The sequence below is a fragment of the Cyanistes caeruleus genome, chromosome 7 (genome assembly GCF_971803275.1).
Source record: "Cyanistes caeruleus chromosome 7, bCyaCae1.hap1.1, whole genome shotgun sequence".
Lineage (NCBI taxonomy): Eukaryota > Metazoa > Chordata > Aves > Passeriformes > Paridae > Cyanistes > Cyanistes caeruleus.
In genome coordinates this window covers 33737516-33763936 of record NC_141707.1, presented here as the reverse complement: position 1 = coordinate 33763936, position 26421 = coordinate 33737516, and the positions used below count along the sequence as shown (strand labels likewise).

The 26421-nt window shown below is 38.2% G+C and overlaps 1 protein-coding gene across 2 annotated transcripts in view; it reads left to right on the top strand.

The window, feature by feature from the left end:
- The window catches only part of DPP10 (dipeptidyl peptidase like 10), a 431847-nt gene that overhangs the window by 223683 nt on the left and 181743 nt on the right, over positions 1 to 26421 (top strand). For both annotated transcript variants that reach the window (XM_086898812.1, XM_086898811.1), the window contains exons 2-3: positions 14926 to 15040; positions 23340 to 23435. In XM_086898812.1, the coding sequence (XP_086754938.1) occupies positions 14926 to 15040; positions 23340 to 23435 (211 nt within the window). The remainder of the gene's footprint in view (positions 1 to 14925; positions 15041 to 23339; positions 23436 to 26421) is intronic.

Genomic DNA, 26421 nt, shown 5'->3' with positions numbered 1-26421 from the left:
GTGGTAGTGAGGATTTCAGTAATTTAAACAGAAATCTTAAGACAGTAGTGGCAATTTTCAAAAGGCTTGAGTAGGTATTCCTGAAGACTGAACTTGATTATTGTATTGTAAAGTAGCAAGACAGATGTATGAATCTAAGAATTACTAAAAACTACTGGTAGTAATTGCAACTCAGGTGGTCATTTTTAATGGCTTATTTGTGAAGAATTGACTGGACCAGGGTTGTGATGTTCTGTAGTGGTTCTTCTGGATGATTACACCTGTGGCAAAATGACAAAATGAAAAACTGTCTGAGGACTTAGGGAATTAGTCAAAAAAACACTTAAAATAGTAGCAAATTAATTTTATTATACTGGTTTTATTCTGCTGAGATTGACAAGCATTCACTGTTAAAGCAAAAAACTTACACTGCTCTGAAGTACACTACAAGGTGATTGCTGTCCTCAGTCTACTGAAAACTTTCTAAAATGCAATGATTTTCTAAAGCTTTAGGCACCTACATTTGATGGTCTTAGAAAATTTTGAACTTCTGAGTGTGTTTTGTCTTCTAAGGTTTTTTCTTCCCTGAATTTTCCATTTTTTGGTATAAGACAAACATGATACCAGTTTGGCTAGAGACATGGACAGAAATCTGACAATTAAGATTAAAAACTTTTAAATAAGAATAAAAAAGAAGTTGAACTGCACTGCATAGTCACATTTTGCCTCTCTTCATTCTCAGATGATCATGGTGCTTCTGTGATGGAAATTTCCCATACTCCAAGCATTTTATTCTCCTTTGACCTTGTGTCATCTCTGTCACCTGGTACATTAAACAGCAGTCAGGTTCAGAGCCACTTATAACTGATAAAGGACTTAATGAAGTTTTACCCATCCTGTGATTATCAGTCTAATTTTCAGGTGTGAAAATTACTGTTGTAATCTCAGAAGACAGTGACCCATAAAAGATGTATGATTGAAAATCGGATCTATAATTGAAAACGTGATCATTGTTTCTTTAAATACACGTTTATGTGTCGGTGCCACCTGGCAGTGCCTGGATCTGCCTTTGCTCAGCTGTCATTGACTGGCTGGGCAGGTACAGGTGTCAGGATGGATGTGGGTCATGAAGATATTCTCCTCTGAGATGAGAGTGGCCTTATTACAACTTAATCTTTTTCATAAGAACAAAAGGAAGGGATCACAGGGGAGGTAGAGCTGTTCATGGTTACTTGTGCTGTTTGAGCTGAGTGAATTTCCACTTTCACTCCTGCCTCTCCACTCCTATCTGACAAGGATTTCAGAAACCGTACATTTAAGCCACAATTAGTTGTCCTGATGATTTCTTCTACTCACCTGCCTAATTACCCGGTGAAGTTTCCAAATCAGCCCGGCTGCAGTCAGAGCACCCCTAATTGCACCTTCAGTTTGCAGCACAAGTGGAGGGCTTGGGGAGATGTGCATCCTGCCTGTGTTCACTGGGGGAGCTGCCAAGGATTGCTTGTGGGCCCTTCCTCATCAGGTGGCATTGATTTAATTCTTCTCCTCCGTCCTGCAACAATAGCTCAACTTGTAATCTGAATAATATGTTTTTCTTTTCTTTGTAACCTACACATTAACGCAGTAATTACTGAGTGGCTGGGAGAATTGGAGCAGGTCTCATTTTTTTTAAACAGCTTATGGCCTTTTTTTTTTTGCTTGGTATGCTTAAATATTTGAAGTTGCAGCTTTAAAATAAATTATTGACAAAAGCACCAAGGGTTTCTTGCATTGCTCACTTGCAGGGTTACCTAAATATGCAACTAATCACCACAGGGAGTGCATAAAAACCAGAAAATAAAACATTCTCACTGCAGTGCCTTGCAGTGTGCTGGCTACTGATGCAGATATATTCAGAGAGGGGGTGGTACATTTAGGGGTAGATAATGAGTGGTAGTGAGACAGCTTTTGGATAAACTGCAATTTTTGATTCCCACTAAGGTAGGGGCACCCAGAAGAATTACTTTGTATATTTTTAGTAGCTTCTTGTTTCAGAAGCTGACATATACAATTACTGTTGTTGCAGTTGTGCTTTGTAAAACTTTTCATTATCCTCAGATGTTTTCAGATGTTGGCTATTTTTACTCATTTTCTTTCATTCTTAAAAAAAAAAAATCCAGCTTTTTGCTTGTAGTAAGAAGTACACACTCCTCCTAAATGCACAGAATAAAATTACATAGGTAATAAAATTGCCAAGTCAAAATGTCAGAATACAATTCTGTTGCAAAATCCTGTTTGCAGTATGAAGTATAAATAAAACAATGTATGCATACTTCCTTTCTAGGGGAAATAATGGAATAATTATTACCAAAACTTTTTCCCTAGGTCAGAAGAACATTTACTACATTCCAACTGTGGTAGATAGACAACCATTTTGATATATTTAAATTAAGAACAGTTTTAACAATGTAGATATCGAGTTGTTATACTGGATTAGAAACTTCAAATTCTTTTCCTATAAGATATATTGCTTCAATTTCTTTTGCTGCATCATGCTGAAACATCATGTAATTAAAGCATCATGTTGTTTTGCAGAATATTCCCTTGTAGACAGGTAGTCTTGGTGAACTGATGAAACTAATACTTTTATTTCACTTTATAACTACGTGAAAAGCAATGTTTTTTGCTCTCAAAGCCTTCTGTAGAAAGCACTAATGGAAATAGCTCTCCACCATCAAAAATGACTGATTGGATTTTAGAAGCTGAGCTCTTTAGTTTTCATGACAAAGTAATAAAAAGCCCTGCAGTTGTCCCCATTAACTCCCAACCAAGTCTGGGTGAGCAGGCTGTGCACAGAACAATGCCTTGGGTCCTGTGCTGCTGAGAGCTGATGGAGTGATTTGTAAGGCTTGTGAGGAGCAGTGACACTGGGCAGAGGTGAGGAAAGAGCAGATTTTCAACCAGCTGGCCCATCAGACCAACTTAGGTCCCAGCCAGCTTTGTCAGAGCCTTCTTGGCCGTTTTGCTCTTGGGGTTTTGGTTTTGGTTGGTTGGGGTTTTCTGGTTTGGTTTGTTTTTGGTATTTTTTTTTTTTCATGTATTCTGACTGAGTAGGTGGAGAAAGGATGAGCAGGTTAGAAAGGATGGAGTGCAGGTGCTGGGCTTTGTTTTCCCACTCAAGGTGCTTCACAAGAGCTACTTTAGTGCTGGTTTTTATTCTGAATACCCTAGCAGAGGGCCAGGGGGATTTGGCTGCACATCTCCACACGCTGTGACTGGAGGAGCTGCTTCCTCCAAGGGCCACTGCAGACGGAAATCAGGGGCACAGCTCTCAGCCAGCTGCTGCCTTTGTCACTTGGTGTCTGTCAGGTCAGCTTCAAGGAGCTTTGCTAGTTTTAATATTCCCCAAAATTTGGCTCCTGTGGGAACAGCTAGAGCTGCCTGAAGTTGCAGTCTCAGAAGATTAATATAGCTGCTTCCAGAAAATTTCATAAGTTGTTTACACAAAGAAGACAGGGATGTAAAAGATGATTCAGTTACTTGGGAGGCAATAAGGAGCATACAGTGCTATGAGCTGCAGAAAACAGGAAGAAACCCCACAGGTATAAAATCAACACAAAATGTGAAGAAGGAAATTTTCCTGCAAAAGTCAGGTATTAACTACACTGACACTTCTGTTAATGTTCCCTTTTTCTAAATTAGCTAAAAACTAATTCTTGGAGAGTTTCCATCAGTTTGCAAATACATTTGTACATCACTGCCACTTACTTATCTGTGATAAAATTCAGACTTCTGTTCTGTGGGTGGTTTGTTTGCTTTGTTTGTTGGTTTTTTCCCCCTGTTTTTGCTCTGAAAGTGGTTTATATTATGAACATTCAAGATTACCTGTGAATCCTTTTCTGTATGGCATAAATCTGGGAAATTCCTTTTTGTAGCTTATTAATTAAATTATTCCATTTAGTTGGCCATATAGGTCTGGATTCTGAATTCTAGCAGCTTGTTTTTGAGTACACACTGAATATGTTCATTCATTCTTGTTAAAAACTAAGCAAGTAATTAGAAAAAGGAAATGAAGGTTGATATTTTAAAAAATTATAATCTAGGGAATCATGGAGTCTCAAAAGAATCCACTATGTTTAAGGCCTGTAGTATAAAAGTGTTCGTGTTACAGTCTGTCTCATAGCCCAACACCTTCATTTGAGTCAAATAGCCTCCAGACATTTCAGTAGGAGCAGTTGAAATGGATCTGCAGGAATTATCTGGCTCTTACATTAAAGCACAGAGCCAAGGAGAGATTTTGAGCTGAGTGCCTGTTGTGAGTAGTGGATCTGTGGACAAGAGATCATCTTTCAGTGCATTAATGGAAAATTCAGTGAGGGGGCTGCTTTTCACCCACTTCAGTGTATCAGCTCTGCCAAAGGCACATACCCACTTCTGCATTGGTGAGGTCTTGCTCTCCTGTATATCAGAACTGTAATTATAACTCCTCTAACTTTTGAATGGCAAGAAACCCCAAAGAAATAGATATTATGTGTTTTATAGTCATCATCCTTGCCTTATTTGTCATTGGAATCAAACAGAAAGAAGACGTTACTCTGGAGAAAGTGAAAGGTGCCATTTATTTCTTTCTCTAAGTCAAAACTCCTAGTTTGGATGGATTTCTGCCAAAATTTCTAAGATAGTTATATGCTCTCACCTTTATTAGTAAAAATATTAAAGCATGCGTGGAGTGCTTGACATCACTGCCTTTCTGGGCACTATTATTATAATAAGGATTATTTATCCCAACAATAAAATAATATCCCTACAATCAAAGGTTCATTTGAGTTGCTCCTTAGAATGTCCAGGCTTTGCTAGAGCAGTCCCTACAGTATCTATGTATTTCTTTGCTTTTGAGTAAAAGCAGCATCTGGAAAAGTTTGCCAATAGGAGCACCTTGACTCTATTGGGTGGCTCACATTTCCCAAAGAAACTTAATGGATAAAGGGCCTTTGAGGTATTTTAGGAAGATGGGTTTGGCCATTAGGTAAAATGATTTTGCAGGGAGAGAAAAGCTGGATTTTTACATTATCTGAAAGTACACTGAAAAAATCAATGAATCCGGTAAAATAGCCAAGAAATTCCTGATGTTTTTTTCCTCCTAGTGCTAAATTTTCTTTTTAATTGAGTGGAATTTATGTAAAGAGATGATTTTGTGACCCATTCTCTTTCTATAAATGCTTTTTTACAAGCTCTATATGTGTGTATGAGTGCTGGAAAAATGTGATGTCCTTAGTGCTGTGAGGACTTACACTGTTTTTAAGTGAAATGTGATCTTGGCTCTGCTGGGTCATAATATATATATTTATATATATAAACTCTATATAATGTAGCATAATGAATTAAATCTACAAACTTCCTGATCACCTCTCTGGTATTTTTCTCCTAAAAAGTGCAGTAGAAACCATATCTTTATTTCTGATCATAGAATCATAGTATTCTACTGCTTTCAATAGAATTCCATGTCCTGGAAAAACAGGTAATTTAATGGTGAAGTAGACTGGGAAGAACTAAATGATAAATTTCCAATTAGAGTCCAGTGATACTGACTGAGTAATTTTGCTTGCTACAGTTCTGTTGACAGATATTTACATAAAGAGTTGCTGGTTTCCCTTTTTCACCTGAGCTTGGGAAACTCATGCAACCTTCTGCTGCATTAGATCACTCTAAATACAGAAACTGTGTTTGTGTTCCCTTTTCTGGTACTGACTCCTTGTTTTATTAACATTTTTATTTATTTGTAGGAATGTTGACTTGAATAATATTTGTCTCTGTATATTCAGTGATATGTGCATGTGTATATGTATCTATGTGCACAGAGTCTTATTAAAGCACATTTGGATTTAAACTACTTGTTTTATTTGCATGTAATTTATATGTAAATCTGAAAACAAATAGAAAAATACTGATGTAAATTTGCAAAATAACCTTTACAAACGTTTTCCATAGTTTGATAAATCTGATTTAATCTCACTCATCTAAAAAAAAGTCTCTATCAGATTAATTTTCCAGGACACTTAAATGGCATAAAATTAAGCATGTGTACAGATACCTGAGCAGTGAGAAATTCCAAAAGCCAATTTTGTTTTTTCTAATCTAAAATTTTAATTTAAATTGTAAAATTTTGTTGCTTAGGTCTAAATATGACTTTATGACATTGCTGCAGTTTGGTAACCTTTGTTGCTTATCTAACCTTCAGTGAACTGCAGTGTTGTGTTGTCAAACAGATCTGCTTATTAATGCTGAAATTGTTGAAGTCAGTCTTAAAAATCATCTGTCATGGGACCTTGCCAATAGACCAGGAAATAAAACTATGTGTAAAAGCCTTTTTTTTTATTTTCAAGCAATCAGGAAAGGTATAACTTTGTTTCTGAGAAATGAAAAGTACAAATTCCAGCAAACATCTCTGTTAGATATGTACATATATATATATATATATATATATTATCTGTAGAAAGATCTATAGGTATGCAACACAGATAGCCTGTATTCATTTATTTTTTAAGTCCCTTTTTCTTGAGATATGTTATTTTACTTGGTTGGGGGAGTTTTCTTTAACGTGGTAAGAATGGGAGACATATTTTACTATCTTGTGACATTTAATTAAATTTAGGATCAATAGAAGTATGTGAAAACCTTTTTGGCCATAAAGGACTGTGCTTGTGTTTATACAGACTTATTGTGTTACATTGTAGTAACGTGGATGAAATCATGTTTATGCCTGATGCTTTGTGGTCTTTTCCTGTCCTTGGCCTTACTTGCTTTAGTAAAATACTTCCAAGGATTTTCTTTAAATGTGGCAAATGAAGTGTTGATTTCCTGTAGATGCCAATGGTGCATGGGCACTCTGGAAATGAGCCACTGGCTTTATTTCCATGGGATCTCACAGGCAGTCCTCAAGACACAGAGATGGCTTTTCCTAATCAGAAAAATCTCATTAGCTTCCCGATGAGACTGGTGTGAGGGAAAGAACACACAGCACGGTGTGAGCACTGGGGCTTTGGTCTGGTGAGGACACCAGGAACAAAACATGAAGTCAGAGCAGAGATCTTGGTGAGCCTCAGCCCCCAAAGGGGTGTGAGGCTCCTCTGGACCAGGTTCTGTCTGGAGGTGAGATTTGCAGGGGAGGTTGGAGTGCTGTTTATTAAAGCAGCTGTTCATTAGCTGTTATCCTCAGGAATGTGCAGAAGTCCCCATAGGCAGCTTCCTGTAGCTCTCATGTCCCACTGCTCTTCTGGGTCCCAAGAAACTTCCTCATGTCTTGTCAGAGCTTTGATGTTCTCCCCAGCTCTCCAAGTATTTCTGCTGGCCTGGAAAGAAAGAGTATTTTTACTTCTGAAACTTTGTTAGAAACAAACTATAAAAGACTGTGAACACAGGATGAAAAGGGATAACAATTCTGAAATGCTGAGGCTCAGTGAAGTTGCCTCTGATGCTGGCACTGCACCTCTTCATTGGAGTGCCTTGCATTCAGCTCAGCTCCCAAAAGCATGAGGAGCTCCCTTGCCTGCTGCAGCTCCTCTCTACATTGTGACTGCTCTTTTTTTTCTGGATACAAACCAGTTCTGTCATCCATTGCTACTTTATTCAAGTTTCCCTCTGCTCCAGCTCCTCAACAATGGCAGTATTTTCCATGGCCTGCATTTTCCATAATTTATTTAATATTGAGGACTGTGATATTTTACTTCCCCCCGCTACTATGCTAGCTAAAAAACCCGCAGATGGCCACAGATTTTCACTTGTGCAGGTGCCACACTGTTTTAGTAAGTTGTGCTGACCCATCTCTGCTTTTGTATTTATTACCTGCAGGAATAATGACCTACGGTTTAGACTCATCTGCTGTGATTAGACCTTGAACAAGGGTTTCAGCAGAATGCTTTAGAAGTTAAGCTTTCACTTGTTTATCTGGTGTAATAGCTAGCTCATTGTCTTTCAGTGTTACAAGGTACACTGCAAAATGAGTGGGAAGATGTGGAATGTATTCTTAATGCTGGCCATAATACATTGAATAGATTCCATCAATGTTTCTGGTCCTATCTTTTGTGAGTGCTTGGAGCTAAGGGTGTTGACAAAGCTAAATACCAAAATAACCCAAATAACCAAAGTCCAGTTCATGAATGGGCGTTTGCAGGTCCAAGGAAAAGTTCTCTCTGCTTAAGAGCAAAAACGATCAAGCTGAAAGAAAGCACAACATGTTTTTTTAAGTTTAATTACCAGTGTGAGTGATCAGCACTTCTCAGAATGATTTATATGTATGTGCACATTTGTTTTAGTTTATTTTTACTGAGGAGGGGTGGGTTTGGATTTGTTTTAGTTGTTTTGGTCCGGGTTTTTTTCAGTTTGGCTGTGCAAAAGGAGTGCTTTGTTCTACCAGTGCAACCCAAAGAAATAAAAATATGAAGACAGATTGTTTCTGTATCCAAACCCTGCACCTGTTCTGAGCAGGGTAATTGCTAACAAGCTGCTCTCTTTTTAAAATGCCTGTTATCCATAGAGCTGACAGAATCCTGCATTCCTCTGAAAGTGGCATTTTACAGTGGCTCTGAAAAGAAGTGCCAATGTTTTCATGAATAAAGATATTGACCGGGGAAAGCAATTGTGTGACCATAATCATTGAGACAAGAACTGTAGCAACAGGATCTTATAACTCAGTGGATTGTAAAGGGAACATGAGGGATGAAAATGATAGGTACTTATGCAAATGGATTAGAACTATCCTGTGCCACTTTGTGGATCTGTCTTTTAGTCTCTCTTGCTATCTAGGCCATCAGATTAGTCAAAAACAGCAGGAAAGGAATGGACACAATCACTTAATCACAAAATCAGAAGGCTTGCTGGGGTAATTTCCCTTCAAATAGCACACTGCAAACCCAGGGCAGGTAGTACTTAATACCAGTTGCAAGCCCAGCTCTATAAAGAGCTTTGGAAAGTCTGCAATCTTTCTATTATAAGTGTATTGAGTCTGTCTTTTGAAACACCTGAAATGTGACATGAAATTATTTGTCTTTTTTTCATTTGACACCTTTTCTTTATGTTTGGGGAATGCAAATGGCAAGAGTTTAATGAAGTGATAGTGTTGTGATTATGTCTAAGGTGCAGAGTGAGACATTCTCATTCCTACTGCAAAGCAAATTACATTTGTTTTTCCTACTCTAAAGCACTTTGCCCCTGAAATTCTTGCCAAAATAAGGTGGGGGCTGTGATTCACTTTAGTGCTTTTCTCTGTAGGCTTTGTCCTGGTAACAGAACAGCATTAAAAAAAAAAAAAAAAAAAAAAAAAAGAGAGATGAAAGAAAGCAGATGATTTATTCAAGGCATCAGAAGATGCCATGCTGGCAGAAACTGCCAGAGCCCCAAATTGCTACAGCCCAAAGCTCCTCTAAGATCTTTCACCTGCCTCAACACAAAAGCAGGTGAGCTGCAGACACTGCTGCAGCTCAGTGCTGGTGGGTTTTGTGTTCCAAATAACCACAGTTCAGGGGTAAGCACCAATGTGCATCTGCAGACCTGGACTGTTGGAACAGGTAAAGTTCACTCAGGACTGCAGAAATTACAGCAGAATCTCTGCTTTCAGTTTGAGCTGAACCCAGCTGAATTGCTTGGACCTGCTTGAATTCTTGTTCTTAATTTTTATAAAGAAATGCATATTTTCTGCATTTGGCTCATCTCACCATTTATCAGCTGGGTTGATGCAGCATGGACAGGAGTTCTATGAGGAAAAGCAGTTTGGTTAAATGCCAGCTCTCAGGGTCAGCTTGTCTCTGAAAGTTTCACTTCTCCTGAAGGGGATGATTTGTTTTAAATACCCAATGGCTTCTGGAAAAGCCTGGCAGAGGCACTCAGGAGTCCTCAGGCTTTAGGCAGTGCCCTTCCACGTGTCTGCTTCCACCAGGCATTCATTCTCCTGTTGTTTCTGGCATTATTTCCATGGTGGAAATTGTACTGTGGTTTACACAAAGAGTTTTCCAAGAAATCCAGAAAATGCTGTTAGGATAATTCAGAAACCTGACTTACTAATGCAGAATGTTATGCCAATATTTTCTGACCTTTTGTTCTCTTACAACAGCCTTAGTTGTACACATTTGTTGGAAAAATTATGTCTGAAAGACTTTTTATCCTCATTGATTAACAATAAAACTGTGCAACTCGATAAGCTTTAGGGAGGAAGCTGTGATTTTTTTTCTGGTTATGCTGCCTACAAGAAAGATTGTAAGTTTATTCAGGTAAAAATATGGAAATATTTGAAAGTTTTTTGTGTATTCTTCTACTATGTCTCTTAATTCTAAATGATGCTTTTCCTCAAATCAATATCCCCAATACTACTTAAAATATGTGCTTGCATTTTTGTGTCAAGGGATACAAAATATTTTTATATTAAATAAATAGATATAGAATAGATATATAATATGTATATAATATATTATATATATTATATACATAATATAGATATAATTTTTATATTAAATAAATATGATGAAAACTCTATAAAACTCTATGAAAACTTCAGAAGGACATTCCCTAAATCTTCTAAAGGGATTTCAAGAGAGCTGGAGAGGGCCTTTTTACAAGGGCTTGTAGAGACAGGACAAGGGAGAATGGCTTTACACCGAAAGGGGACAGGCTTACATCAGACATAAGAAAGAAATTCTTCACTGTGAGGGTGTGGAACTGGAATAGGTTCCTGGGAGAAACTGTGGCTTTCCTGGCAGTGTTCAAGGCCAGTCTGGGTGGAAGGAGACAGGGGGGTTGGACTGAGCTGATCTTTAAGATCCCTTCCAACCTAAACCATTTATGATTCTCTGACATAGATAGTGATATTCAAAGCCATATCTTGCTGCTGCTTAGAGGATTTTCATGCCTATAGTGTATCAGTTCATCATCAGCCTGTAAGCTGTGTCTGGGGATGGACTATATATTTAGAAAACGGCCTAGAAAAGGAGAGAGAAAGATGCTTCAGCCTATTTGAATTATACTTGCTTTGCATATTTGCTGGATATGTTTTTTTTCAGCATTTCCCTCTGAAATACCTTGTGGCGAGTGGGATTTAGCAGGATGCAGAAGGGTGGGAATGACTCATGTTTTCCTCAACCTGCCCTCCTCCCCACACCCAGTCTCTGCAGGTTTTTGGTTGAGCCTTTCTTTTGGTTACTGCTGCAGGATTTGCAGCCTCTGTAATGCTGTTTCACACATGTAGTACATACTTTTGCAAGAACAGTCTTTTGGGGGTCTTTTCAGCAGAGGTTGAATGGAGACAACCACAGAGCAGAAACTTGAGGCTTTGTCCTTTGGTTGCCTGCATTGAGATCCCTGGTGGTGAGTGCCTGTGTGCCCCTGGTAAATGTGGACTTTAGCACTTGGCAGCAGTAGCCATTGGGATCACTAACATTGGTCTACACCGTGTTGTTCGTGCAGTGTTTCATTTTTCTCTTCATAGCTATGTTTTAGTAAGGTAACTCAAAGTATGTTTTAGTAAAGTAACTCAATCAAAAATTGCATTCAGAAATATGTATTACTTGAGGATTGTTTTTGGCAACAACACAATTAAATGGTTTGTGAAAAAGCTACTATAAATAATGAGAAAACTTGCAATTGTATTATTCTTTGCGCAGCCATTTTCTGATTCATTAGAGTTAGACTGTAAAATCCATAATCACATTATAGGTAGTGTTATATGTAAACCACCATATTCAAGAGTTGGTAATTTTTCAAACCACAATAATAAAAGAGCGTATTTAGAAGATTAAATCCTTAAATCTCCATCTGTGTCTGCATTGTTGTTATGTGCCAGTTAGCAGATAGTTATGGGGAAACTACATGGTGTCAAACGCTTCTCATTCTGTGGCTCTCTGTGATGTTTTCTCTTGAATGCCTTCATCTTCGTGTCACACTCAGAAATCACAGCTTCTGCCTTGCCAGTGATACACTGCCCAAAGATCTATTTAACTGCCTTTTGCCTATGGCCATTTTGAAAAGCATCACAAGGCTAAAAATATTTTATTGTTGAAGAGCTCCAGCTTACACTGTTTTAAAACTTTGTAGGTTACAGTCCAAGAGTTGCATTGCTTAGCATCAAAAAAGTTAATTGGAGATGCCCTCGATAGTGACTGTGCTATGAATTCACTTCATTGTAGTATTTTTTCTAATATTTCATCAAATATTGCTTGTGTACAGTAACTTCATAAATGTCCTATGAGAATGTTGTCACTCCGTGTCAAAACATCATCGTGACCTTTAATAATTTCTAATATAATAATTTTATATAACTTATAATTTTTATCCAAATATTAAAACCAAATATCTTAATTTGAGACAAATTCTTGTTTTTGTGCCAGTCTCCAGGTTTTCATCTAGCTGGAAACTCTCTTCTTTCTCACTGTGGGTACCAATAAGCTTTGTATGCTCAGTACTTGATTCATTTCTTTGATATACTCCCTGCACAATTTGCAGAAGTATTTAAAATGAAGCTTTATTTTTAGAAACTGAACAATATTCATGTCTGCAGAGAAGAACCTTGTGAATAATGAGGACTTGGGACATTTTTTAGAGGCTTTGGTATATTCATCAAGTTTTCCAACTTCTATCATTTTAAGTCAGTTCTTTGGAATAGGGTTCCACAATGCTCTGAGGGGAACTACAGTTCTCTCATCACCACTTGGTTCTGTGAGCTTCTAGTTCTTAAACTGGATCTGTCAGGTGTTATTTAAATAAGGCTAATACTGTGATGTTTAGAATAATAGATGTTTAGAATTTGTGTTTCCTAGGCTGTGCTATTAACACTTTAAGATAATTCTTAAGGGAAAATAATAGCTTGGATCTGAGATCACCTGCAGGATGCAGAAATTCTGTATTTTTGTGGAAAAGCTGTGTATCCCTGCAAGGTCAATGTGGCCAGGGCTGTCCAGAGAGGGTGGAACCACACGATGCTCATAACCTAGGGATCACCAAAGGGGCTGATGAAGCACTCATGCAGGCCTTGGAGACCCATGTCTAAGGCTACCCAGGCTGCGGTAATTAGTATTTCACAAGCTAGGAAAGAAAACGAGGGAAGCAGGCAGGCTCGAAAGTGGTTGGGAAGCAGAGGCAATGGGGTGGAGAAAGGAGACAGGTGCCAGGAGTTCCTGTTTACACCATTTTTTTTCCCTGAGTGCTGAAGACAGGAGTCCTGAACTTCAGTAAAACCCCCCAGGTATCTCAGAGGTGTTGTGGGTTGTGGTAATCAGATTCTTCCACACGCTGATCCCAGGAAACTGCGAAGTTCAGTGTGGGAGGGACTGGCCACAAATCCTGTGCTGAGCATCATCCATTGCCTGGCACGGGGCCAGTGTCAACACCCAAGAGTTGATTCCTGTGAGAATAGAAGGGTTCAGAGGTTCTGCAGGACGGGGAGCAGCCCAGGCTGCCGGGGCCATCGCTGGGGTTGGGGTGTGGGGCCGGGCAGGCTGGCACCCCTCAGGTGATCCTGTGCTGGCCAGCATGGCTAGGGGAAGCACTGAGGACACAGAATAGCTGCTCTGCCACTCTGCTGGGGCTAAAAATCCCCAGAATGAGCAATCTCTGGCAGGCTGGGCAGGGTGATGGGTCCAATGGGCAGAAGATGAGTTGGGGAAGTGGGGACATTCCTTGCTGGGAGCTGTGATGTGCTAGGACTGCTGTGAGAATTCCCCGTGGGATTGATTTGAGATTGCGTGGGGCAATTCCCCTTCTATTTTCTGGAGAAGAGGACCAGGGAGAGAATCTGTCATTTACATGTAGAAATGAACCTGCAAGGGGCTAAAAAAAACAACATTAGAAAGTTAAAGACACTGTTGCTGCTGTGGGTGGTGTGGATGCTGAAGTGGTGTATGTGAGCCAAGAAGGCACAAGAACATTGCCACTTTCTGTTAAGACTTACCCATTTCACACTCATTATAACCCAGAAATGCAGAATGAAATAATACGTGTGTGAGTAAATTTTACCATGCTTTTGGAAGTTTGTAAAACATAACAGGCGGCGGGTTTTGTTGTTTTTGGTTTTCTTTTGCAATCCTACCATAGCATTTAATTTTGAGATACTAAAGACACATGTAATTGTGGCAGAGAAACATTTTTGCTTGCCAAATCTAGATAGAAAAAATACTGTTTTCTGTGAGGGAAAGTTGGGGTTGTAAGAGACAATTGTACTAGTTTTGTCATTGTGTTGTTAGATGTTTATGTGCCGTTTGGTCTCAAACTGTACCATGAATGTGGGCAATGCAGTGCTGTTATTGAAAAAATGTAAATGGTGCCTGGCAGGAGTTAAATGTGTAACCACAGAGGATGTAGGCTTAAGTGCACTGGTAGTTACAGAAACATTCATTTAACATTTGTTATAAGCTACTGTTGTTTTTTTATAACTAATAGGGGAGCAGTTTACAGTTGATCTACTGCATGGAGAAAAAGAGCTTGTAGCTTCAGATGGAATACTTGCAGCCTCAGGCAGTTTTGCTAATGCTTTCTATTACAAATAAGTTTAATAGTGTGCATTAAAAAGGATGTGTATTTAAACCTTTATGGTCCATACCATGTTAGGTAGAATTACAGTAAATTGCTGCATTTCATTTCTGTAATTATCTTACAAACTGCTAGTTGATATTGTCCTGAAGTTTATGTTCAGGACATTTTAACACCAGTTGTATTTTGGACAGCTTGCATAAGATCATCTGATTGTCTCTTAGGAGTATAAAATGACAAATATATATTTTTAAAAAAGAAAGAGGTCTATTAAAAAAGCATGAGGGTTACACCTTTGGATGACTCTGTATACCGTGGAGAAGGGAGGGATCATGATCACCTCCCGTGCTGTGATTATGAATATGCACAGAGCAATTTTCCTAACACTAATAGTTCTGGAAATGTATGTTTATGAAACGTGGTCTTTTCCTTTTATTTCATTTTTTTCCATTCCTGTAGGAACTTGGAAGTAACAGCCCTCCGCAGAGGAACTGGAAGGGAATTGCAATTGCGCTGCTGGTGATTCTAGTTGTTTGTTCACTCATCACTATGTCAGTCATTCTTTTAACCCCAGGTAACCTACTTCTTTATTTTATCTTATTAAAGGTGTGTGATTCATAATGCAGTCATCAAAAGCAATGAATGTTAAAGTGTTTCTTGCCTTTCAGCATTTTTAACTTGTGGCTATTGTAAATTTGGTGCCTGTGGGGACTCGGGAGCTCCTGGAGGCTTGCAGAGCAGAAATGTCTGGGGTTGGCAAGAGGTCCTTAGGATTGTGTCAGCCTTGAGGGGGCTACAGCCATCCTTGTGAGCCTCAGCAGGTGTCAGCTGACTTCAGGAGTTTGTTGCTGATTTTTGGTGTAATTTCAGATTCACAGATCAGCTGAGAGAAAATTGTATTCCATGGAATACTGATTCTGAGAATGCAACTTCTCACTGAATGACAAACATGGATCTTCCATATGTGCATGCACAAGCTTCTTCCCTTTTCTTTCTTTCATAAACAGAGGGGAAAGTAATGGTTCAGTCACAGAAAAAAAAAAAAAAAAAAGATAGGGCAAGAAGTAGACAAAAAGAGCAAACAATGCACAAGTTTTAAAGGAAAAAAAAAAATCTTTGAATCCTTTTGCCAGTTTTAGAGTGTAAAGTATCTGATTTGCATGGCATGCCTAGATAGTAAATATTGGTCTGCAAATATTCTGCCATTTGAGTACTCAGTTTGTGTAAACCAGAAAGTTAATAAAGCTCTTTTCAGATAAAGAATGGTTCCAGGCTGTGAGATGAAATCACCGAGGGATGCTGGCTGCGTCTGTGCACGAGCAGGGACAGCAGCAGAGTGCTGCTGCTTTAAGGGAAGGTGCTGAGGCTGAATGGAAAAGGATCAAGAAGCTCTGCTTGTCAGAGGGGATGAGGCAGCTGGAAAGAGTATGCAGGAACACTGTGGATAGTCTGCTTCCTCTGTTTTGTATAAATGATAATATTATCATTTTGCTGTCCACTTAGATCATGTTGAGAAAAGTAAAAGCAAAGTTGTGCTGCTGTAGTCTCAGTGAATAGGAGCTTTCTTCAGGGAATAATATAAAAGATTTTGAGGGCACATATTAGTGCATCCTGGTACACTTTAAGAAAGAAGACTGTTTTTTGTTTTGAGGAGAGGTAGCTTTTTTTTTTTTGAAGACTTGTAAAATATCAAATCTTTCCTGGAATCTACAATTATAACTTTCAGTTGTGGATCTTATATCTGTATAGAATTATTAATGATGTAAAACCATAAAATGAAGTCTTTGAAGGCACTCAGGGAAAAAGAATAAACAACCTAGGGGAATGTTAACTTTTAAAAAAAATATGTTAAAAAAGCTCAGTGAATTACAACATCTCTGAGGCCATTTCAAAATCCAGAGATCTTGGTTGAAAACTTGTGTAAGCTGGGACCTACATTTCAGTTCAAGTCATGCGAGTGAAAACTAGTTCTGTCAGCTCAGATGCTCTAAGATATCCCATAGAGACCGTGAAGCTTGATATAAATAAAAGCCTTTCTCCCAGAACAATCCAGGTCTGTAAAACTGGGCTTTCTTGTGGGTTGGAAATGCTTACCATGGAAAGCTTTGGAGGTGCATTGTAGGATAGATGCTTGCCCTGTTTTGGCCCTAATCATTGCTGTTCCCCCTTCACTTTCATTATTTATTTGTTTGATTATTATGAATTATTAATATGTTTTGATATTTTGCTACTCTGTTGGTCTGTTGGCAGGTGCTAAGCACTATAGCTGAAGATACTTTGTCATGAATATATGTTAAGATCACTTTGGGATGTCCAGGAAAAATGTAGAGCCCCCTGACATCTGGCTATTGGGAAGTGCTCACTTCCAAGTTGATGCTAATTTGTTATTATAAATATTTGGGTTTGAAAATCCTTCTCATAAAATATAATAGGTCTGAATGAAGATATTCAGTGCAAATGTCCTTTGTTACCTTGGGATGTTTCAGCATTCATTTCTAGTACTATTCTGAGCATCAGAGAGTTCTCTCCCTATTTAGTTCTGCCTGTACGGATGGGTGCTTTTCAGATTCCATGTAAATTCCCCTAAACACTGTACATCATGCTGCTTCTTTTTCATGATGATATCAATGATGATAATTTCAGATGGTTATTTCTCAGAAACCTGATTGTTTCACTGGTATTTTTTTCCAGGCAAATGGGTACTTACTGATAAACCAAACACAAGAGCAGTGATCTCTTTTGCCTGCAATTATTTACACATTGTTTTATCTGCAATATAAGAAACTCTCAGGTCTGTGTACACTAACAGTTGTCATTTGACTTCTCTCAAAATTTGAGCAACAGCTTTCCTGCCTTTTAATAGAGGGACCAATGCTTCCATGTGGGATAGCATATTTTTAAAAGAAAGTGCAATTCATTTGCAAAAGTCTTCAAAGAGGCTTTAATTTCCATTAAAGATAGAAATGATATTAAAACTAAAAGGAAATCCTTGATTTTATTTTTAATTATCTTTTATTACGTGAAATATAACTTCACTATACAATACTAAGCAGGATCTCTGTTGAAGTGAGATGTATTTTGACCTATTAATATCTTAGCTTTTGTTCAAATCTGAAACCTCTGTGTTACAATTATGGTTGTGGTTTGAGTAAATGCATTGTACCAACAATATTAGTAACATTTCTGATAATTTTATCATGCCTTTCATCTATGATAATACTCAGAATCTTTATAAATGTCTTAGTGTTCTCAACAAAGAGATGGAAAAGTGGAAGAACAAACCATCCAGTGGTGTAAAACATTAGTGGCAGAGTCTGAATGAACTCTCATCCCAGTATCCACTTGTTGGGGCTCAGGAACTCTCCCTGAGCCCCTGTGGAATAAGGAGTAGTAATTAGTAGGATAAGTAGAAATTGCTACACTGCTCCATACCTGGAAATAGAAGGCTTGCAGGCAAATATCCTTGCTGGTTTTCTTCAAAATAAGAAAAGTGCAATAAAGAAAGTGCACAGAGATCCCAGAGAGTGATTATGCCCTTGTTAAAGCAGGGGAGTGGAAAACTTGGAAGTTTCAGAGCAGGAGCCCATCTGTCCTCTGTGGTAACTGCATCATGAATCTAGTGATTTTTGTTTAATATTTGGAGTGGATTGCTGGAGCAGTATTTAAGAGAAAACAAAAGAAAATACATTGGGAATAATCTTATATATATATATATGGAATTAATTGCCAGTGCAGAGGCACAGGTGAGTGTCCATGAGATGCCATCATTTGGTTACTTGGTTTGTATGTCAGTATAAATTTAACACAGGCACCTTTCTTCTTCTGCTTTTATTCTATTGCATGTTTTTGAGGTTTCATCTCACACCTGCATATACTGAAATAGTCATAGGTAGATTTTTAGGTATCAGTGCCTTTAAATCATTCCTGCCTTTGAATCAACCTGTTCTTGATTTGCATCATGACAGTGTGTTCCATGTTGTAGGAATTATGTCAAGACCTATCTGATCAGCCACTGTTGATCTGTATTTCAAAACTGACAAATGTTCAATGGAAAGTATTAGCAGCTGAAAGCTCTTATATGAAAAACCACTTAAGAGCATCCTAAGAGTTGTATGGATTTGGCCTCCCCTGTACAGGTGTTTTGCCACAACACTTAAATTTGTTTTTTCCTTTTGGGACTGACAGTAGCTCTACCTTTGTGTTAACTTAGATTCTGAAGGTGTGGAAGACTCAAATGCTTTTTCTAGGACTCCCTCACTGAGATACTGATGTTGGCATTTAAACCATGCCTGCTGATATGTGCACTTACTGTTGAGCAAAGTGGCACCTACCTCTAATCATAGACTGAAGGAAAACTCACACATGATGGAAAAAAAGTACACCTTTTCAGAAAAGTTACTTTAGAGAACATTTAGGTCAGAGAAATGGTCAGAATATGCTTTTTGAGGAAAGGGTTGAGTAAAATCAAGCTCTGGGAAGAGAATCCATTTGGATTATGTCCAGCAGATAAACTGTTCAGGGTTAGGACTGACCTCTCCATACACTCCCTCATACTACTCTTAAAGGAAAAGAAAGCAAACTATAACTTTTTTTTTTATTATTTTTTTATTATTATTATTTTTTGTGGTGTGGATATATTCACTGCAAGAAAGTACAGTTTTCTGTTCAATTCTGTATAGACTCCCTGTAACTACTGTAAATTGGCAGGCAGGTTTTGATATCTGACTATTTACTGGCAAGTTTTCTTCCTTTGTCATGCTAACACAAAGTGAGCTATGCTAATTCCCAGTTGCACCTGCTAGCTTGCATGCAGTTTACAGTTTAGTGGTGTTTTTCCACTTTTCAGTTGGCATTTAACATCAAGCATTTATCCTCATTTCTAATGTAAAAACTTTTTTTTCCCCCAGAAAAGTCAGTAGTAGGGAGCTTCAGTTAATGGCATACTACAGTACATAATTATTAGTTTTATTTTCTAAGTTAGAAGGCAAATTTTATGAGGTGTTTAGACTACATTTAACCTGCAAAAATAATATCCTATAAACTCGTGAAAAGTAGCAAGGCCATTAATTTCAAGTTTTGGAGTCTTCTAGTTTAGTAAGCACAAACAGGTTTGCAACTTTGAATTAACACATGCCAGTACTTGAACTGTTTTTAATTGGATGTACAGTTAAAAAGTAATCATTTAGTCTTTAGCATTTGATTTTGTTTGTATCTTCTGTAATCCATGTCATTATTATACATATACATATAATTTCAGACCAAAATACAGAAATCTGTGGTAAATATTGTGAGAACATTGGAAATAACATTTATTCAAGGAATAATTCAATAAAATTTACAATGGAAATGAAAAAGAGATAGTAGGGTATTTTGTAATGTAATAAATACAAAGTAGTAAAAGGAAGTCTTTAAAATGAAATAAGTACATCCTAGAATCAAAGATTAGCTTGGCTTGGAAAAGACTTTAAAGATCATCTCATTCCACGCCCCCTGCCATGGGCAGGGGCATTTTTCACCATCCCAGGTGGCTCCAAGCCCTGTCCTGGTTCTGAGCACTTGCAGGGATGGGGCAGCCACAGCTCCTCTGTGCCAGGGCCTCACCAGCCTGACAGGGAAGAATTTCTCCCTAACACCCGATCTAAACCTGCACTCTTTCAGTTTAAAGCAATTTCCCCTTCTTGTGTCATTCCATGATGGTCCAAAAGTCCCTCTCCAGCTTTCTTGGAGCTCCCTTAGGTATTGGAAGGTGCCCTGACATCTCGCTGGAGCCTTCTTCAGGCTGAACAGTCTCAAATCTCCTCCTGTCTCCATAGCAGGGACTTCCTCTGGACCTGCTCCAACAGGTCCATGTCCTTGTCACTTGGAGAAGAGTTACTAACAATGCATCCCAGGAACCTTCTGGGTTGGTTATGCCCTGCTGTGCTGTCCCCCCAAGAGGTATTGGGGTGGTTGAAGTCACCCACGAGGACCAGGGCTTGTGGATGTGAGGACATTCCCCTCTGCCTTCCAGCTCAGGTGGCCTGTAGCAGCCCCAGGGTGACTATAATGTCACTGTCCCTGTCCCCTCTCCAATCCTGACCCATAAGGTCGGCTCCTCATCCATCCTTCAGGTGTAGCTCTGTGCATTCCAGCTGGTCCCTGACACAGAGGGCATCCCCTTCTGTCCTCCCCCGCCTCTGAGTGTAACCATGGTGGGTACAGCTAATTTGGGCTTGTGCTCAATAAAGATTAACCCACTACTGTTTTGAGTAGTGCTCATGGGATCATGTTTATTCATCCTGCTATGGATAAACTGAGCATTTGAGATATTGATAGAGGACAAAAAGGTGGAGTTGAGGGTTACAAACAGAGCTCTGATTTGGTTAAAACTTATCTTTGGAAAAAAAAACTTCTAAAACACATACTGAAGTTGCTTGAATATGCCATTTTTTTTAGTTTACAAATGCTAACCATAATTTAAAAATTACTTTAAAATCCAATCCATATGGGGATTTCTTGCCAGGGGTGTGATAGAAAACAGAGGGCAGGGCTGGTGATCCTTTCTTCTCTAATAGCCTCTCTTTACTCAGCTGATGTATTGTTTTAGTGATTTTTACTTAAGCAGTTGGAAAAAAAAAAAATCTGTCATAGGCAAGGCAATCTTTGACAACATAACAGCTTGTGTGAGCTTGATTGCTAGTTGGCAAACTGGCAGGAAATAAAGGGTCACAATAAGTAGAAACAGACTAAGGTAAGGTTAGAAGGGGAACATGTTTGGAATCATAAACAGCATCAGGACCAGGGTGTTTTGAATCCAAATAGGTGATGGAAAACAGCTTGTGGAGGGTAGGTTGTCAACAAGGTTCTGGAGAAAGGGGATAATGGGCATGTGAAGAGCCCAGTGTTTGATGCAGTTAAGTCAGAATCAGTGTTTTGAAGACACAAGAATGTATTTGTGGGGCTGAATAGAGCACACATAACAACATGTGCTTACTTTGAAGATAAAAACACAGTGTGTGGCAGGAGCAGGAGCTAACAAGGTCCCATGATGTGTAAACAGAGGGATTAGGTATAAATCAAGAGAGATAATGTTACTTTGCTGTAAAGCTCCAGTAAGACTGCAAGTGGAATATTGTGTCCCATGCTGGACTGGCAGATGAAAAAAAAACAACCTAAACAGACTATTTTGATTCCTGGAAGGTAGGAAGAGGGCAAAAAGCTTATTTAAGGATTAGAATTTTTGTTTTATGAGAAAGGATTTGGACAGCTCTGCATGCTTGGCCTTACAAGACGTGAAGTGCAAGAAGAGTTGATTACAGCGGTGAGTGCTTCCCAGAGCCCTGCTGTGACCTGGGAGGGAACAACATGCAAAATGCAGCAGAGCTGTGGTGTGAGCAGCTGGGATGGCCTTGTGTCTATTGTAAATTCATGATGTGCATTAAAAGGGAGTTTCTCCTCAGTACACCAAGGATGCACCTTATTAATACCAGCTGAAGTGACTGCAGCAGGCAGTGCTGACATTTAAAGGCAAAACTGTCATACTGCTCTTAATTCCAGCTGGCCCTCTAATTGAGAAATTAGGCTGAATAAAGACCAATAACAAAACTATTGATTGACTTTATTCTCTTTGAAGGGTCACATTTTCATCCAAAATGTTTTACAGGATATGACCTTTACAAAGCAGGTTTCTTTGTTAAAAATGTCCTGGTAACATCATGGGTTGACACAAAGATAACAAAATTGCTGCTTGACTGCTGTGATGACAGATAACTCTTTTTGTATGTGTCTGTCATCAGAGCACTGTTTAATATCTGTAAGGACAAAAATCTGCCTAACACAAAGTTCCTCTTGTGGAGGAGGAAAGAAATGCCCATAGAGAAGAGAAAAAGTTCAGTAATTTATGGTAACCTGCCTAATAATACAAAATTATTTTAAGAACCTGGCTGGGCGTTTGACTGGTTGTGTGGGAAGTGCACAGGTGCATCTTTTTGCAAGGGCACAGGCAACAAAGAGCACAGCTCTTGGCATCTGCTGTTCTAAACAGCCTAAAGCAGTCAGGTGAAGTGCAAGCTGCTGCCACTGATTATTGCTTGGAAACTTTGGGGGTTTGTCTTTTGACAGTAAAACTTTTGCTGTAATAGTAATGGTGCAACATTACCACTGTTAGTGTAGCAGTTCAATATTGACACTTCACTACTTATATTTTAGCTTGCAGCATGAAAACACATATTTAGAAGAGCTCCTTTTTTAGTTTTCTGAGGTGTGGAGATGATTTTAGATGCAGGAAAATGATTCTTTAAAATTTTGTTTTGTTTTGTAAGTCAGTGTTGGCTAATGTTCAGAATCACATCATTCCTGGGTTCTGTCATGTTTGGGAAAAACACAAGGCCAATAGCCAAGTTATGTTGTCCACATCCCTAGAAAGCAAGAACAGGCTATAAAATGTGCATGTAGATTTATTTTAAATTTCATTTTAAATTGTTGAATAGGTGAAGTTGGTTGCAAACTTACTTGCAGGAATTTTTTATCTAGTTTCTCTCAATGTAAAGTACTCAATATAATCCTTTGGCTGCCAGGAAATTTTGGTATTGCTTTGTAATTTTTTGTGGTGTGGGGCTATGGTAAGAAAGAGCTTTGCTGGGAAAGTCTCAACATAAAAAATAGTCAAACACTAAATCCTGTAATTTTCCTGTCCAAAAGGCATCAATTCTTTGTTTCCTGAGGCTTTACTAAACAAAAATGATACTTTTTCTTGTTGTGAAAAAAAAATAAAGGCAAGGTATTGTTACCAATTTTAACAGGACTTTGGTTCTATAATTCCAGTGTTTTTCAAACAACACTGAATATATTGTTTTCACTAGTTATCTAAAATGATCTTGTTGTGTTTGTTTTAGATGAACTTGCAAATTCATCAGAAAACAGATTATCATTGGAAGACCTCTTCAGAAAAGAGTTTGTAGTTCATAATCCAGAAGCCAAATGGATTAATGGTAAGTTTTTAAGCTCTCACTTAATTTGAAACTAGGTAAAAATTTTAAGTATTGAATGATACTATCAAGTCACTGAGGGAATAAAAAAATCAGTTAAAATTTCAAACCCTCTTGAAATTGGCTGGTGTCCCAGTTTTCCTTGTTGCTCTGAATCACATCTCTTTCATTAATTTTTGAAGTGGCTTTCTAATTTTAAAGCTCTGTCTAGTAGAAACCCACTAAAATTATCTGTTCATGCTCCTGACTCAGTTGGAAGCAGTGGTGAAGAATTGTGTTTAAGAACTGGATCTTGTTTGTGGAGTCACAATAAGATAAACTCTATTAATAACTGAACTTTGGGATTTGAGATTGGTTCTCTTCACATCTGGAAAAGACTTGAACATTTCAATGTACTTGTACAGTCATAACCATTTTCTGATGACCACTAATTGTATTTAGTATTCTAATTTATTAAATGATTTGCACATGGCATGCAGATTCCTTCAAAATCAAGCAGTTTTAATGTAAAAAAGAGAACAGATTCAAGCTCTTTTTCAACTCATTGACTTTTTTTTTTTTTGATTCCATGCCTTGTTCACTGTCTCTCTCTAAGAAATGTACACATAATGCAGTAGCAGCTGTCTGGTCTGTGCCATTATGGTGATCTGGGTGTTACTGCAGGTGATGGAATCAAAGCAATGACAACAGGATTTGATCAAAACTGGGCAAGGCAAAACTGTTCTGGAGTGCTCTGTGCAAGGCAGGAGTCTGGCAGCCTGGTGGCTGTGTGTAAATTCAGAATGACATTGCAGGGAAATGATGCTTCAATTGTTCCAACTTTGGCGTTCAACTGGAACTGCTTTACTTAGTGGGGAGCTGTGTGATTGAATTACTGCTTTATGATAAACTCTGAAGAATGAAGGGGGTATAATAAGGATAAGTTCATTTAAAAGCAAAAACATATAAAGGAGAAAAGTATGGTCAGTCTTTTTTCTGCTCTGGTGTTATTTGTTACCCATTAAGGGCTAAGAGAAGGGACACTCAGTTTGGTTTCTGCCACTCCCTTTCCCCAGCTACTCCAATGGCATCTCCTCTCTGCTGAGCTGCCCTTAGTTTCTTCTTTGGAATGGTTTCTGTCTGCAGGCAGTGCAAAAAAATGTGATACTAGGTAAAGCTGGAACACTTCTGATGCCAAGAGGAGCAGTTTCTTGTGTTTGGCAGAAAACTCTTTTCCTGTAAGACTATTTGCTAGTGAAATCATAAAGCAGGTTTTCAATTTGCTGTTCCCTGTTAAATTCACAAAACAGCTGCCTCTGACCCCACCCTATGTGAAAAACACTGGTCCTAATTGTCAAATGAAGTTATCACAGACCCAGTATGGTAAACTAAAGTGTTACTAAAAGCAGCTAAGTACATAGTGGAAGAAGATTGTTCTGCTGGTTCCATCTATTACTCTTGTTATTTAAAAAATGCGTGAGATGATTCTCCTAAGAACTCTAGTAGTTCTTCATAACATGTGCATAATATTCTGTACATAAAAATAGTACTGATTTCAAAACCCAGGACAATAAAACTAAATGGCTGTGGATGGAGTTATGTGAAATATTGGTGATGCTATAAAACTTGTAGTTTATTGTATTTCTTAACTCTCTTCTATAGCCTATAATAAGAGCAAAGTTCTTTTTATGAATTTTCCAGATGTGGTAAAAGGAAATGTAGAATTTGATGCTAAACCCTTGCTTGGATACAGGTTTCTCCTGTGGTCTTCAAAATCCATCTTAAAAAGCTCCTGCACTGAAATATAATTTTATTAGCATCATGTAAAAAAGAATTATAGTTTGTATTAGTATCAGGCAAAAAATTGTTGTAAACAATTCAGTCTAAATTGTACAGGTGTGAACTTTCCCATGTCTTCAAAATAATATTAGAAATGCTATTTATTACAAAGGCCCTGTGTTTTATTAGCAGTACATTTGTACTGATATCCAGTGTTTCTGCATTGATGTTTGTCTGAGTCAGTGTGAAAACTTCTAAGCTTGCAGTTAAGTGTTCTCCTGAGTTTGTTGGCTAAAGAAACAATGAAGTCCAACAGCACAAAAAGAAGGGGGAAAAAAAAGGACATTTTGTTTATTAGAGTATGTGTGTGTATGAGAAATAAAGAAAAAGTGTGGGTAATTAAGGATTTGTGAATTATTTAGTATTATCTGATAAACACAGAAAAAAATATGTATAGGTTTTGGAATTTTTTTTACGTTTTCTTTGAAAATGGCCAGTATAGTTAATGATACCAAATATCCTGGGCAATAAAACCCCCAAGGAATAGCCTTGCAAAGCAGCATTTCTGCTTCCTGCTTCTATTTTTATTTTTTTAAGACTTTATTTCCTGGCACTGTGGCAATGCAGCTATGGCATTATATGCATGGAAAATGAAATATTTAACTTCAGATTCATTACTGTGGAGGAGCATTTGGCACTTTCTTTGGACATTGGCAGGGTAAGTGAACTCCGCACAGGATGATTTTAGCAGAAAATAAATAGCTACTTACTCCCTTTCGCTCCTCTTGGAATAGGATAATTTGTATCCATCTGAAAGTTTTATCATCTTTACCTCCTGGGAAGGGGTAAAAATAGAGATTGGAAAAGTGGTTCCTGCTGAAAGCAGTGTCTTCAGGGTCTGGAGCATGTTTTGCAGAAAAACAAAAAGAAAGATTTAAGGGTTTCAAGTGGTGGGCGAATCACTGTGTCCTCAGGAAAGGCCTGGTATTTAACTGCTGCCCTTTAATGAAACTTTCCCTACTGATCTTTGAATTTCTCTGACATTATCTTCCAAGCACATTATTTCTTCCTTTTTTGAAAGCTTTTCTGCTACAAAATCCATCCCCATGTAGCTATTTCTAGATTGCTCTTTAATAAGAGAAGTCCTTAAATGCAGAAGTTTTTACAGTCCATTTCCTTTTCTGCTTGAAATTGAGACCACAATTTTATGTTCTTGCTGCCAAAGTTAATA